Raw genomic sequence first — 14,893 nt, 5'->3', positions numbered from 1 at the left:
GCTAGATTCTCATATCTCCTTCAAACATACATATCAACCTTCACATAGATAGTTGGAAAAGAAAGGTTCTTCTCTGATACTGTACCGAAATTCAACAAATGGTAGATTCTTAAAAGTTGGCTGTAACATGGACTCTGAACCATATCAATGACCTTTTCGTACTCCATTACATGAAAATCAATTAGTCCATCTTGAACTTTGAATGGATCTTTCACCCATGCATGGTTTTATAATAAAATGCATTGGTTTTTGGAAAATATTGATTTACTGAATCATGCTGATCTTCTAAATACTGACACATTTCATTATACAATATTTTTAAAAAATCACATTTATTAATAACTGATATCAGGAAAATCAAATTGGAAAGCTACTAAGCTCACTGTGGGTGATATAAGTTTTTCAAAAGTCTAATTCTTGCTTAAAAGCTCAAATGTAATCATTGGCACTGCCTTAATAGAAGGCAGCTAGATTATTTTTCTTCTAATGAAAGACTCACTTTATTAATTTCCAAGAACACAACTGTCCAATACTCAAGTCTAAATAACCAATATGTCAGTTTTTTAAGTAAAAATGTTTGGCAGGGTTGGGGGGAAGGCTAATTCAGCTCAGAATTCAATCAACTTCACAAGTGCTTTTCCTCAAGACAATCATGTACATACTTTAGTATGCAGCAAAAGTGTTTGTGTCATCCCACACACACCAAAAAAACATTTGTCACAGAATACTAAAAGTTACACATACTCAAGGATTGAACTTTAATAAAATTAATAACTTTCTAATACATCAAAGAAATTCTTATGTGAAACTGCCCTTTAAAAAAAAATCTGAGTGCATGATGCTAAGGAATATAATGGCTACTAGTATATTTTGTACCAGTATTTTCATTTGTCCTAAAGCAACAGCAGTTTTACCCACTACGCCAATGTCACTAAGGTGAAAAGGGTAAGAAACGCCTTATAAAAATAGTGTTGACCTTGTAGGCCCATGAAAGGTCCTGGGGACTCCCAGAATCCCACAGACCACACTTTGAAGACCACTGTCTTAAACAGTCAACGATGAGGTAAGTCAGAGGAGTGGTCACCTCTGGCGATGGAGGAGGGTAGACGGGGAAGGGATTCTTATGGGATTCTAGAAATGTTTGATACTTTGATCTGAGTAATGGCTACTTGGATGTACACATACATTAAAGAAAATGAAGCTGTGCACTTAAGGTCAGTGCTACTGTCGCTGTCGTTCAGTTGCTAGGTCGTGACTCTTTGCGACCCCATGGACTGCAGCACGCCAGGCTTTCCTGTCCTCCACCATCTCGCGGAGTTTGCACAAGTTCATGTCATTGAGTTGGTGATGCTATCTAACCGTCTCACCCTCCATTGCCCTTTTCTCCTTTCGCCTTCGATCTTTCCCAGTATCAGGGTCTTTTCCAATGAGCTGGCTCTTTGCATCAGGTGGCCAAAGTATTGGAGTTTCAGCTTAGTGCTACTACATGTATGCCATTCCTAAAATTTTCTTAAGAGCTTTTATTAAAATTTCTTTTCTTTAATTGGAGGATAACTGTTTTACAATGTTGGGCTTGTTTCTGCCGTACAACAACTTGAATCCGTCATAATTATAAACATATCCCCCTCCTCGGGAGCCCCCTCCCCCACCCTACCCCACTCCTTTAGGTCACCACAGAGTGCCAGACTGGGCTCCTTGTGTTATACAGCTGCTTCCCACTAATTATCTATTTTATCCATGAATATGTATATATGTCAATGCTACTTTCTCAATTCATCCTTCTCTCCCCTTCCCATGCTGTGTAAAAAGCTTTTATTCCTAAATCGTAGTTTTTAAAAATTCTAGTACATTCACCTGAACCTGACAAGGCTTTTTGAAGGCAATTATCTTTTAAAATATTTATTTATTTATTTGGCTGTACTGGGTCTTACTTGCAGCATGAGCAATCTTTAGTTGTGGCATGCAGGTCTTGTTCCCTGACCAGCGAGTGAACCCAGGGAAAAGGGCAGCTTTCATTCCAATCCTAAAGAACGGCAATGCCAAAGCATATTCAAACTATCATACAGCTGCACTCATTTCACATGCTAGCAAGGTAGTGCTCAAAATCCTTCAAGCTAGGCTTCAGCAGTACCTGAACCAAGAACTTTTGGATGTACAAGTTGCCTTTAGAAAAGGCAGAGGAAACAGAGATCAAAGTGCCAACATTCGTTGGATCATAGAGAAAGCAAGGGAATGCCAGAAAAACATCTACTTCTGCTTCAAAACTGATCCATCACTTTGCGGTAAATGGAAGGGAAAAAAGCAGAAAAAGTCACAGATTCTATTTTCTTGGGTTTCAAAAGCACTGTGTACAGTGACTGCAGCCATGACATTTCCTTGGAAGGAAATCTATGGCAAACCTAGACAGCTTATTAAAAAAGCAGAGACCTTGGCTTCTGGTTCAAGGCGGCCGAGCAGAGGGACGTGCACTCATCTCTTCCTGTGAGAGCACCAAAATTGCAACAAGCTGTTGAACCACCACTGACAGGAGGATGCTGGAACCCAACTAAAAAAGAGATACCTCACGTCCAAAGACAAAGAAGCCGCAGCGAGACAGCAGGAGGGGCACGATCACAGTTAAATCACATCCCATACCCGCTGGGTGGGTGACCCATAGACTGGACAACAATGATACCAAAGAAGTTCTCACACTATTGTGAAGGTTCTGAACTCCACGTCAGGCTTTCCCAGTTCCAACAAAGGAACTGGGAATTCTCAGGGAATCTGGCCTTGCGGGTTAGCGGGATTTGATTAGAGCTCTTCCAGGGGATGGAGGGAAACAGACTCCAGTCTTGGAGGGCACCAGGACCCAGAGGAGAGGAGCAGTGACCTCACAGGAGACTACTTGCTCATGTTGGGGGGCCCCCTGTGGAGGCATGGGTCAGCAGGGGCTCACCACAGGGACAGAGGCACTGGAAGGTCCCCCTTGGCCTTCTTGGACTTCACCATTAATCCTCCCATAGAGCCTGTAGACCCCAGGGCTGGGTCACCTCAGACCAAAAAACTATCAGGGAGGGAGTGCAACCCCACCCACCCACCCCCACCATCACCAGAAAACTGGATTAAAGCTTTAGTGAGCAAGGTTCTGCCCACCAGAGCAAGACCCAGTTTTTCTCATGACCAGACCCTCCCATCAAGAAGCTTACACAAGCCTCTTAGCCTCATGCAACAGAGGGTAGACAGAAGAAGCAAGAAGCACAGTCTCACAGCAGCTAAAACAAAAACTGTATCACAGAAAGTTAATCATGATGAAAAAGCAGAAAGTTATGTCCCAGATGAAGGGACAAGATACAATCCCAGAAAAACAACTAAATGAAGTAGAGATAGGCAACCTTCCAGAAGAAGAATTCAGAATAATGATAGTGAAGATGATCCTGCTACTGCTACTGCTGCATGATCCAGGATCTCGGGAAAAGAACGGAGGCAAAGGTTGAGAGGTGCAAGAAATGTTTACCAAAGACCTAGAAGAACTAACAAACAAACAGGAATGAATAATACACTAGAAGGAATCCGTAGCAGAATAACTGAAGCAGAAGAACGGATAAATGACCTGGAAGACAGAATGGTGGAAATCACTGCCACAGAAGAGGATATAAACAATGAAAGGAAATGAAGACAGACTGAGACCTCTGGGACAGCATTAAATGCACCAATATTCACATTATGGGGGTCTCAGAAGGAGAAGAGAGTAAGGACCTGAGAAAATATTTGAAGAGATAATAGCTGAAAGCTCCCTGAACATGTAAAAGGAAACAGTCAACCAAGTCCAAGAAGCACAGAGTCCCAGGAAAGATAAACCCAAGGAGGAACACACCGAGACACACAATTAAACTGACGAAAATTAAAGGCAGATAAAACATTGAAAGCAACAGGGGAAAAACAACAAATGACATACAAGGGAACTCCAATCAGGCTATGAGCTGATTTCTCAACAGAAACTCTCAAGCCAGAAGGGAACGGCATTATATACTTACTGTGATGAAAGGGAAGAAATTACAATCAAGAATATTCTACGCAGCAAGACTCTCCTTCAGATTTGATGGAGAAATCCAAAGGTTTCCAGACAAACAAAAGTTAAGAGAATTCAGCACCACCAAACCAGCTTTACAACAAATGCTAAGGGAACTTTTCTAGGCGGGAAAAACAAGAGAAGAAAAAGACCTACAGAACAGAAAGTAAACCCCAAACAATTAAGAAAAAAGTAATAGGTTCATATATTTCAATGATTACCTTAAATGTAAATGGATTAAATGCGCCAACCAAAAGACATAGACTGACTGGGTGGATGAAAACATGTGCCTGTATGCACCTCCACTTATCACATCACTCTGCTTGATCCCCCCAAATTGTATGTAATTACTTTATATTGTTAAATTAATCATGTTTCCATTATGGCTTGCAATTGTAATTATCTTTTATTTTTTGTCTGGCTATTGATTGTAAAAACTGATAAAGCATCTTTTACTATCATGATTATGTAACAATTAATACTGTATCATGATTGGGCAACAGAAAAATAATAGAACTCTATATCACCAAAACTAGGATCTAATAGAAAAACCTATAATCACTTTTAAAAATCCAGATACATATCAAAATTATCTTGAAATTTTTTGAAAAATACAAATGCTCACGTATTGCTTTTTTTCTCCAGAGTTCCAGATATGTTTCTAATGAGCAGTCATGTTTAAAAACAACCGGATTATATGATGATCTTTTACTTTTACCTAGTTTGTTCCACTTTTTCTATTTCATATTCAGTGCTCCCATTTCATTTAGTTTATGTTCTCCAATTTCTCCATCTTTTAATATTCTTTCTCAAGCCTTTATCAGGTGTAGTAGAAAAGCTTTTGTATTATGTATAATATATATATATATTTTTTTTTTTTACAAAAATAAAAAGCAGAGACCTTCATACAGGTTTCTTAGGAGGCAGGTAAGGTGGTCTGGTATACCCATCTCTTGAAGAATTTTCCAAAGTTTGTTGTGATCCACACAGTCAAAGGCTTTAATGTAATCAATGAAGCAGATGTTTTTCTGGAATTCTGCTTTTTCTATGATCCAACACATGTTGGTAATTTCATCACTGGTTCTTCTGCCTTTTCTAAATCCAGCTTGTACACCTGGAAGTTATTGGTTCATGTATTGCTGAAGCCTAGCTTGAAGGATTTTGATCATTACCTTGTTAGCGTGTGAAATGAGCACAATTGTACACTAGTTTGAACATTCTTTGGCATTGCCCATCTTTGGGATTAGAATGAAAACTGACCTTTTCCAGTCCTGTGGCCACTGCTGAGTTTTCCAAATCTGCTGGCATATTGAGTGCAGCACTCAATATTTGTACTTTGTCAGCATCATCTTTTAGGATTTGAAATAGCTCAGCTGGAATTTCATCACCTCTACTAGCTTTGTTCATAGTAATGCTTCCTAAGGCCCACTTGACTTCACATTCCAGGATGTCTGGCTCTAGTCATTTGTGATCACACCATCATGGTTATCCGGGTCATGACAGAGCTTTTCTGTACAGTTCTTTTCTGTATTCTTGCCATCTCTTCTTAATCTCTTCTGCTTCTGTTAGGTCCTTGTCATTTCTATTTTCTATTGTGGCCATCTTTACATGAAATGTTCCCTTGTATCTCTAATTTTCTCAAAGAAATCACTAGTCTTTCCCATTCTATTTTTTTTTTTTTTCTATTTCTTTGCATTGATCACTGAAGAAGGGTTTCTTATCTCTCCTTGCTATTCTTTGGATTTAGATGGGTATTGGAAATGGCAACCCACTCCAGTAATCTTGCCTAGAAAATTCCATGGATGGAGGAGCCTGGTGGGCTACAGTCCATGGGGTCGCAAAGAGTTGAACACAACTGAGCGACTTCACTCATACTCACCCATGTTTCCTTTTCTCCTTTGCCTTTCACTTCTCTTCTTTTCTCTGCTATTTGTAAGGTCTCCTCAGGCAACCATTTTGCCTTCTTACATTTCTTTTTCTTAACGATAGTTTTGATCACTGCCTTCTTTACAATGTTACGAACCACCATCCATAGTTCTTCTTGGATCTAATCCCATGAATCTATTTGTCACTTTCACTGTATGAAAGTGAAAGTGAAGTCGTTCAGTCGTGTCCGACTCTTTGCGACCCCATGGACTGTAGTCTATCAGGCTCCTCCACCCATGGGATTTTCCAGGCAAGAGTGTTGGAGTAGATTGCCATTTCCTTCTCCAGGGGATCTTCCTGACCCAGGAATCGAACCCAGGTCTCCCACATTGCGGGCAGACGCTTTACCGTCTGAGCCATAAGGAATTTGCTTTAGATTATACCTGAATGGCCTCCTGGTTTTCCCTACTTTGTTCAGTTTAAGCCTGAATTTTGCAAAGGGAGTTCATGATCTGAGCCAGCTGAAGATGAGCAGCTCTATGTAGGCAGCAAAAACAAGACCTGAAGCTGACTGTGGCTGTAATCGTGAGCTCCTTATAGCAAAAAAAACCTTAAGTATGCAAACATTACTACTTAAGACCTCTGATCTACTTTATAAGTTTATGAAATAGCTGGTACTAAATAAAATATTAAAAAGGTGGTCAAGATATTAATAATTAAGAGAAGCTAGATACTGTGCTTAGTGCTCTCTACATTATTTCATTAAAATGCCCACAATCATGCCAAGTATTACTATCTCCAGAAATAAGATTAGGTGAGGCCACATAAGACAACAAGGGGAACTGAGATTCAAGCATAAGCAGTATGACTTCAGATCCCACTCTTTTTACTACTAACTATGCTGCAGTTTCTATGCTGGCAGTCATATATCTCTTTATTTCAGCTTTACAAATAAATTATTAATGTTGCCCCTTATTTCCATATTCTTATACTTGCTTGCAAAGCTTGAAGATAAATCCCACAACGATAATACCCACAAACTACTTGTTAGAATCATATGGTGAAAGCCTGGGGAGTAACTACGGGACTAATTTAAAAGTCTGCCACTCCTCTCTAAGGAATTATTTGGTGATAGCTCTTCTCTCATGAAATTGTTTGAATTTCTTCTCTTGCCAATTATCGTAACATCATTCATAAGCATGCTTGCTATTAATTTTTCTTTCCCCTCAATAAGCAGGGGATGTCTGGCCTAATATCTGACTTTGCAAATAACCACTCTACATGGAAACAAGTTTAATTTTTAATTAATTATGAAATGTAGAAGAGAATGAGTATATATTTTACATGCTGTTTTACTATAATTTGTTTATAATTTCTCTGCTCACGTCCTCCTGCCTCCCTCTTCACCAGTTCATATTTTCTATTCCTTTGAGAAACCATCACTTCCCAACACTATACAAAGCTATACTTTCCAATATTTCATTCTATGTTAATTTTTCCTCTTATAGTGGTTCATAGTTACTTTGTGAGTGGTTAATATCTGTTAGGATAGGAAAAGTAAAGGAAACTTTCTCTTTTGTATTTTTTGTTAGATGTAAATTCTGTAAAGGAAAGAAATATCTGTTCAGTTTCCTTTTTTAACCTCCCAAATGTTTTATATACCAGTAAACATTCAACAAGGTTTCCCTGGTAGCTCACAGGTAAAGAATCTTCCTGCCAACTTAGGAGACGCAGGTTCGATCCCTGGGTTGGGAAAATTCCCTGGAAAAGGAAATGGCAAACCATTCCATTATTCCTGCCTGGGAAATTTCATGGACAGAGGAGCCTGGTGGGCTACAGTTCATGGGGTTGCAAAAGAGTCAGACACAACTTAGCAACTAAACAACAACAACAAAAAACATGCCGTAAATATTGTAGACCTGTTTGGACCTATTTTACAGTTAGCCTCCAATCACCACTACCATCAACATATCTTGTATACATGCTATACGTCTGTGTATGTGTGTGATGTTTATGAAACCGATGACAAACACGACAATGTGCTCCAGCCACAAAAGAATTTCCAAATTAAATATTTTTGGATATTGGAAAAGACAGTTTAGTGCAAATAAAACATTTTAATGTTGGAAGACATCATCCTATCTCAACTTAAAAAGGAGCTATTCAATAAATCAAGCAACAAAGCTGAGTTCCTCCACTTCTAAACTCACACATTAATTCAATATTTATAGTGCACCTTGGAAACAGTATATATGATTTCTGTAAGAGTATAAAGAGCTTTTAAGGACTGCTGCTGCTGCTAAGTCACTTCAGTTGTGTCCAACTCTGTGTGACCCCAGAGACGGCAGCCCACCAGGCTCCGCCATCCCTGGGATTCTCCAGGCAAGAACACTGGAGTGGGTTGCCATTTCCTTCTCCAATGCATGAAAGTGAAAAGTAAAAGTGAAGTCGCTCAGTCATGTCCGACTCTTCGCAACCCCATGGACTGCAGCCTACCAGGCTCTTCTGTCCACGCGATTTTCCAGGCAAGAGTACTGGAGTGGGTTGCCATTGCCTTCTCCATTTAAGCACTAGAGATGGTATATACAAAAGAACATTTCTCAATATGTGGGATCCCTGGAACACTGCAGAATTCTTTTTTTTAGGGAAAATATCAGCGAGATTTATATTTGCAGACGTAAGAAAAAATTTAAACACATCAGTAGCACAGAAGAATGATATTCAAAGTATATATTGATACAGTGGCAGCATTTACCAACTAATCACCTCATGTGTGCTCTTTTCAATGTGTTTTTTGCTATCTATCTGATTATACTTTCACATTTTTCTGTAACGACATTCAATTTTTCTAAGTCTGTATATAGTTTAAGATATTTGTACACAGTTTAAGATATATGCACCGCCATTGCTGAAAATAACTGTGTACATTTTAGTCTACTTTATTAAGCAGGAAAATGTGTGCATGCTAAGTCACTTCAGTCATGTCCAACTCTTTGTTACCCTATGGACTGTAGCCTGCCAGGCTCCTCTATCCATGGGGATTCTTCAGCAAGAATACTGGAGTGGGTTACCGTCTCCTTCTCCAAGGGATCTTCCAGACCCAGGGATGGAACCCGCATCTCCTACATCTCCTCCTGCATTGGCAGGCGTGTTCTTTACCACTAATGCCACCTGGGAAGATAAAGGATGAATGATTCCACTGTTAGTAAGATATCAGTAGGAACAAGCGAGCTGGGAAAAAAGTCTTCACTGACAAGTAAGGAAGATTTCCCTGAAAATAGGAATGCAGAGAAAAGAGAGAAGCTGAAAAGAACTGATACCCTGCCGTGCAGAACATGTTTCAGGGTACAACTGCAGAATGTTAACTTCTAGTGACACTCTGAGACTCAAACAGATGCTTCAATTTCCTCCTTGAGGAATTATAGTTTAGGACTCAGAAGTAACCAGTGTCCATCAGCAGTATTTACCCTCAGACTTATCACCTGCTAAATCAATCTGTGGCAAAATGCCCGATTTGGGCAGTACTTTGCCTTGTAACCATGGGTGAAAGATTAAAAGGTCAGGTGAGGATTTTATCAGTTGATTTTTTTAAAAATTCTTTCGCCATTGAACCCTAGTAAACCCTATTGCTTAATTTAATTGGACCATAGAAATAGATTAGGGAGTATGAGAAAGTTATCTCCCTGCTATCCTAACTCTAGTTAACTTAGTGGGCATCGGAAATAAGTATATATATAGTATGATTCCAAGGGTAGTAAAATATGTACTTAAAGGATATATTTAAAAATATTTTTTAAAAGGACATACTTCAAAATATGTACTTAAAATATGTACTTCAAAATGTTAACAGAGATTATGTCTACTGATGGTGAGTTTTAGGAACTACTTTTTTTCATTTCTATATTTTCTAAATTTTCTATTAATACAATGAACATGAGTTACTTATGCAACTGTCAAAAATATTATTAAAATTCACAATTTCATTGAGAAACAATAAAAATAGCCTTTGAGAGTATGGCTTGCTCTTGATTTAATCCGAAGGGTATATCTTTGATCTTATTGATATTTCATTAATACACTGCTGCTGCTGCTGCTAAGTTGCTTCAGTTGTGTCCAACTCTGTGCGACCCCATAGACAGCAGCCCACCAGGCTCTTACGTCCCTGGGATTCTCCAGGCAAGAACACTGAAGTGGGTTCATCAATACACTGTAGTTACAAAAAGTATTCTTTGGACAAATAGATTAGGAAACACAGGGAAAGTACCTAGCACAAAGTAGATAATTAGCAGACAATAAGCTATTATTTTAAGTGAAGGTTACAATCTGTACTAGAGGCTAGAGACTCAAGCATTAGTAAAATCTAAAATCTGCTCTTGAGGAACTCACAGTCTAATAAGGGAAGCAGATAACCTATCACAATATAATGCAATACAACCTACGTGTTACCTAGGTAAGAACAAAGCAGGCCTATACCATTTAATTTTTAAAACAAAGCATTTTCTACTTTCAAGGACAATCAATCAGCAAAAAGCAAAAGTGTTCATTAAAACTTTGAAAACATTAAGTACACTGGTGATCTCCCTTTTTCCTCATTCAACTCAAAGTTCTATTGCAAAATATGAATGTGACCCCATGAATCCATGCTTACATTTCTAAACAATTTTATGGCATTCAAAGTACTTTCTGTACACCTAATCCTCATAACAACCCAAAGGGAAGCAAGGTAAATGGTTTACATTTATAGATAAGGAAACTACAACTAAAGCTTATTCCCAAGGTTAACTAGTTACAGATCCAGAATCTGACTCAGGTGATAATGCTTTTATAGAGACATAGTATACATTAACAGTTTAAGTTAAAGCGATTCAGGTGTATATACTTTATACACCTATCATGATCAATGTTTCAATCTTGGAGTGGTCATACACCTGGGTTACATGAAATACGTTATTTGCAGTTCGGATGATAGAGAATTAGACCAAATGTTGATGATACGTATGGAGAAATATGCACAGATAGCACCACTTGCTATTATCAGTGTCCAAGAGAAAAATAAAAAGCAAGTAGAAGCTGACTGCTTCCTAGTCTATTATTTTCCAGAAACTTACTATCTTGAGTTCCAAAGTGGTTTTTAGCAAATATATTCTGTATCACTCTGGTTCAACTGTATTCTTTGATATACATACTCAACAAAAAATATATTAAGCGCTATCACGCAGGAACTTACTAAGTGCTTCAGGACTGTATACAGATTTCATATCCTACAGAGTTAACAAGATTATTTCTTCTGAAATAAAATCTAGATCACCCACAATGACAGTTTAGAAAGCTTTTTAAGACCTAGTTTTTTGTTTTGATTTTTTTTTTAAATCAGTAAACACTGATTTACTGATTTAAAAATCAGTTGGTAATACTTATCTCCAGAGTAGGACTACTACCGGAGAAGGCAATGGCACCCCCTCCAGTACTCCTGCCTGGAAAATCCCATGGATGGAGGAGCCTGGTGGGCTGCAGTCCATGGAATCGCTGAGGGTCGGACATGACTGAGCGACTTCACTTTGACTTTTCACTTTCCTGCATTGGAGAAGGAAATGGCAACCCACTCCAGTGTTCTTCCCTGGAGAATCCCAGGGACGGGGGAGGCTGGTGGGCTGCCATCTATGGGGTCGAACAGGGTCAGACATGACTGAAGTGACTTAGCAGTAGCAGGACTACTACCATTGAAAATACTTCTACAGGGACAACTCAAACACAAAAGTTGTTTTTTGGCTTTACCTACAGTTTACTTCTGTATCTATTAAAATATAGGTGAACCAAATAAGAACTAACATGTCGTTTAGCTGGTGATAAATCCCTTAAAATCTTTGACACTTTTCATGAATGGGAGACTAGCATAACCACTGAAGTCACTCTTTAGTACTCTGTTTATCTTCTTTTTCTCTTTTTTGGCACACCACAGGGCATATGAGATCTTAATTCCCCAACCAGGGCTTGAATCCACCCCCCCTGCATTGGAAGTGCAGAGTCCTAACCACTGGACCACCTGGGAAGTCCTATGTTTGTTTAACTGATAAAATTATACAGATTTTACAGCAGTGTGCAAATGTATTTCTGTGATATTTAAAACCTTATTCCTGGCCTGCAAGGAGATCCAATCAGTCCATCCTAAAGGAGATCAGTCCTGGGTGATCCTTGGAGGGACTGATGTTGAAGCTGAAGCTCCAATACTTTGGCCACCTGATGCAGAGAGCTGACTCATTTGAAAAGACCCTGATGCTGGGAAAGATTGAGCGCAGGAGGAGAAGGGGACAACAGAGGATGAGATGGTTGGATGGTATCACTGACTCAATGGACAAGAGTTTGGGTAAACTCCGGGAGTTGGTGATGGACAGGAAGGCCTGGTGTGCTGCGGTTGAGGGGGTCACAAAGAGTCGGACACCACTGAGTGACTGAACTGACTGACTATTCCTGGCCCATTTTTACTAAAAAAAGGAGTTATGGTATTAAATTAAAATTTTGACTGTAAACTCCTAGAATTTACCATTTCAAGTAAATTCCAAGCAATTTTAACCTAGTTCAACATTCGGCTCTAAAGAATAGCTAAATCTGAATGAAATAATCCAAACTTACAACATCTTATACATCATACTTGAAAATAAAAGCACATTATTACACAATAATGAAGAGGCAAAGATTTGGCCTGCTGTCTGAGAAACAAGAGGCTGAACTATCTAGGTTCCTTCTGGCAAGGCACTGTTTCAAAAGAAACTTCTCTGTCGTCTTCAAACAATACGGTCCTGTCACAAAACCCAATCTTTTTTTTTTGGAAATCCACAGGTCACTGCTGGGGTGCAAGGTGGAGTTGGGGAAAAAAAAAATAGGTGCGAGGTTTGAAGCCTTGGGAATCAGGACACCCCAGTTTCTAGTCCCAGTACAGCTCAAGCTCTAACTGTGACCTTGGAAGTGTCCCCGGCTCGGGAACTTGGATTCCTCCTTTTCTCAGTTACCCTGCTCAGGAGGAGGGATGGAGGGGTGGAGAACTGGGACCGGCCCCCAGGGACTGCGGATGCCCGGGCTGCACCACGCTCCAGGTTCACGCAGCTCCTCAGCCCTGGAAGCAGTTCGCCCCATCTTCCCACAAGCTCCGCCACTGGCTAGTCTCGGAACAAGTCTGTTCCCGGGTTCCCCCGGCAGGGTACCCGCGGATCGGCCCGGGGCTCCCCACTGGTGCCTCCGCTGCTAGGAAGAGACCCGCGATTATCCTTCTCTTCGCCGAGAAGCCTCCCATCTACCGTTCATTCTCACCCCGGTCCTTCCTCCTTCGGAGAACCCCTGGCTTCCCTGCCCCCAAGAGATCCCCACCTTGGCTCGGATTCAAGACCCTCTCCTTCCTTCAGGCGACCTCCCCTTCACATTGTCTTCACCTCCAGGGGACCCTCAGTTCACACACGCCCATCCTTCCTCAGACTCGCACGTATTTCCACCCGCCTGCCTTCTGCCGAGGAGCCCCAGCTCCAGTCGCGGGGCCGGGGGGTAGGGTTGGGGGAGCCTCCCCCACTTCCGCCATCTGGTTCTGGGGACCCCTCTCACCTCCGCGGTGAGAGATGTGTTTACTGAGGAATCGTTGCTTCTTTCGCTGGTGCAGCAAGGTCGGGTATTTGAGCAACAAGAATGAAGTCACCAAGTACCCTCCCAGGGTGGAGAGGAGGTAAAAAGCCGCGGTGGACGACATCTCAGCCCCCGTGTGAGGAAGCCTCCCGCCGCCTGGCCCTCTGAACTCCGCTGATACGCTCGCAACGGCTGCGGCGCCGGCGGCTGCTCGAGGTCTGCTCGCCCCCAGCCGGCGCCCGCGGTGCAGCGCACTTGTCGGCGCCGGCCCACCGCGCACGCGCAGCCGGACTCCGGCCGCCGAGCAACAAAGGAGCTCCGGCACGCAGGCGCGCTCTGGTAGGAGCCTGCGGGGTCCCGGCGCGGGCGTCTGTCACCTAGCTCTGCGGTCCGGCTCTCGGCCCTATAAAGGAGAAAGCTTGGAAACCCGCCAGTGCCTCTGCCGTCGTTCCCACACAAAAGGCTGTTCAAGGAGAGCCTTCAGGAAGGCCTGACGTAATTAGAAAGTCCACATCAGAAAAGAATCAGTCCGGGGCGCGTCGTTAGCCTCTGCTCGAGGAAATGCAAAGAACTCTGACCGCAGGAGGAGTTAAGGTTTATTAAAGGAAATAATAAACATACCCATTTGTCTAGCCAAGAGCGAACTTTCTCCGTTGTCGCACATACCATGCGAGGTGCCAGTTTATCAGTCAAATATTTGAGGGATGGCTCTTCTCACATTTCACTGTGAAATTGCAAACTTCGTGCCTCGGACATGGTCGAGTCAAATATCTGTGGATTTTTGAGTTTGTTCAAAAATAAGGAAACGTTGACAGGTTATCACTTTAGTCTTGGGAAGACTGGAAACTAAATTCCCTTTCATTCTACACATTCCAAACTAGAATTCTAAGAGTCACATTTAAGTGCAAAAGAATTAACCCAGGGCTGAGGGAGAAAATTTGGTCATAAGAACAGGTCTCCCACAGAAGTAGAAGGCAGAGTGATTATTTAAAATCATGTGACTCTGACCTGAAGCAAACTTCTGTTTTCTTATCTGAAAAATGAGGAACATTTTTACTAAATAACTTACAACTCTTTCTGTTAATGACTTCCCAAAGATTCTTGTGTACTTTAAGAGGAATTTAAATAAAATTTAATTTTACTTAATAAACAAAATTTAGAGGATTCTTGAAAACAAAGGTCTTCAGTAGATTTTTAAAAGTAGCAGAAAAAAAGACTTTTACATCAGTTCACCATCATAGTGAGGCAGGAGGTAGATGGACCCCAGACTAGGTATTTACAACTGGTCCCCTGTTTACATGGGCTCCAGGCTAGACATTTAAAATTAGCCTCCAGTTTGCATTTCCTGAGACAGAAGATAGATGGGCTCCC

At 41.0% G+C, this 14,893-nt stretch overlaps 1 protein-coding gene across 8 annotated transcripts in view; it reads right to left on the bottom strand.

Moving 5' to 3' along the window:
* The window catches only part of GDPD1 (glycerophosphodiester phosphodiesterase domain containing 1), a 49,707-nt gene extending 35,229 nt beyond the window's left edge, over positions 1-14,478 (bottom strand). For 2 of the 8 annotated variants that reach the window (XM_060395138.1, XM_060395145.1), the window contains exons 1-2: positions 13,505-13,745; positions 8,986-9,085 (exon numbers count right to left, since the gene is read on the bottom strand). In XM_060395138.1, the coding sequence (XP_060251121.1) occupies positions 8,986-9,085; positions 13,505-13,646 (242 nt within the window). In that variant the 5' untranslated portion in view covers positions 13,647-13,745. Of the gene's footprint in view, positions 1-8,985; positions 9,086-13,504; positions 13,746-14,143 lie in introns of those variants that run through there. The other 6 variants (XM_060395141.1, XM_060395142.1, XM_060395140.1 and 3 more) reach the window with 3 other exon arrangements.
* Between the last annotated feature and the right edge of the window lie 415 nt (positions 14,479-14,893).

This window comes from Ovis aries, chromosome 11 (assembly GCF_016772045.2).
Source record: "Ovis aries strain OAR_USU_Benz2616 breed Rambouillet chromosome 11, ARS-UI_Ramb_v3.0, whole genome shotgun sequence".
In the NCBI taxonomy this organism is placed as follows: domain Eukaryota; kingdom Metazoa; phylum Chordata; class Mammalia; order Artiodactyla; family Bovidae; genus Ovis; species Ovis aries.
This window is presented reverse-complemented; position numbering and strand designations above follow the sequence as displayed.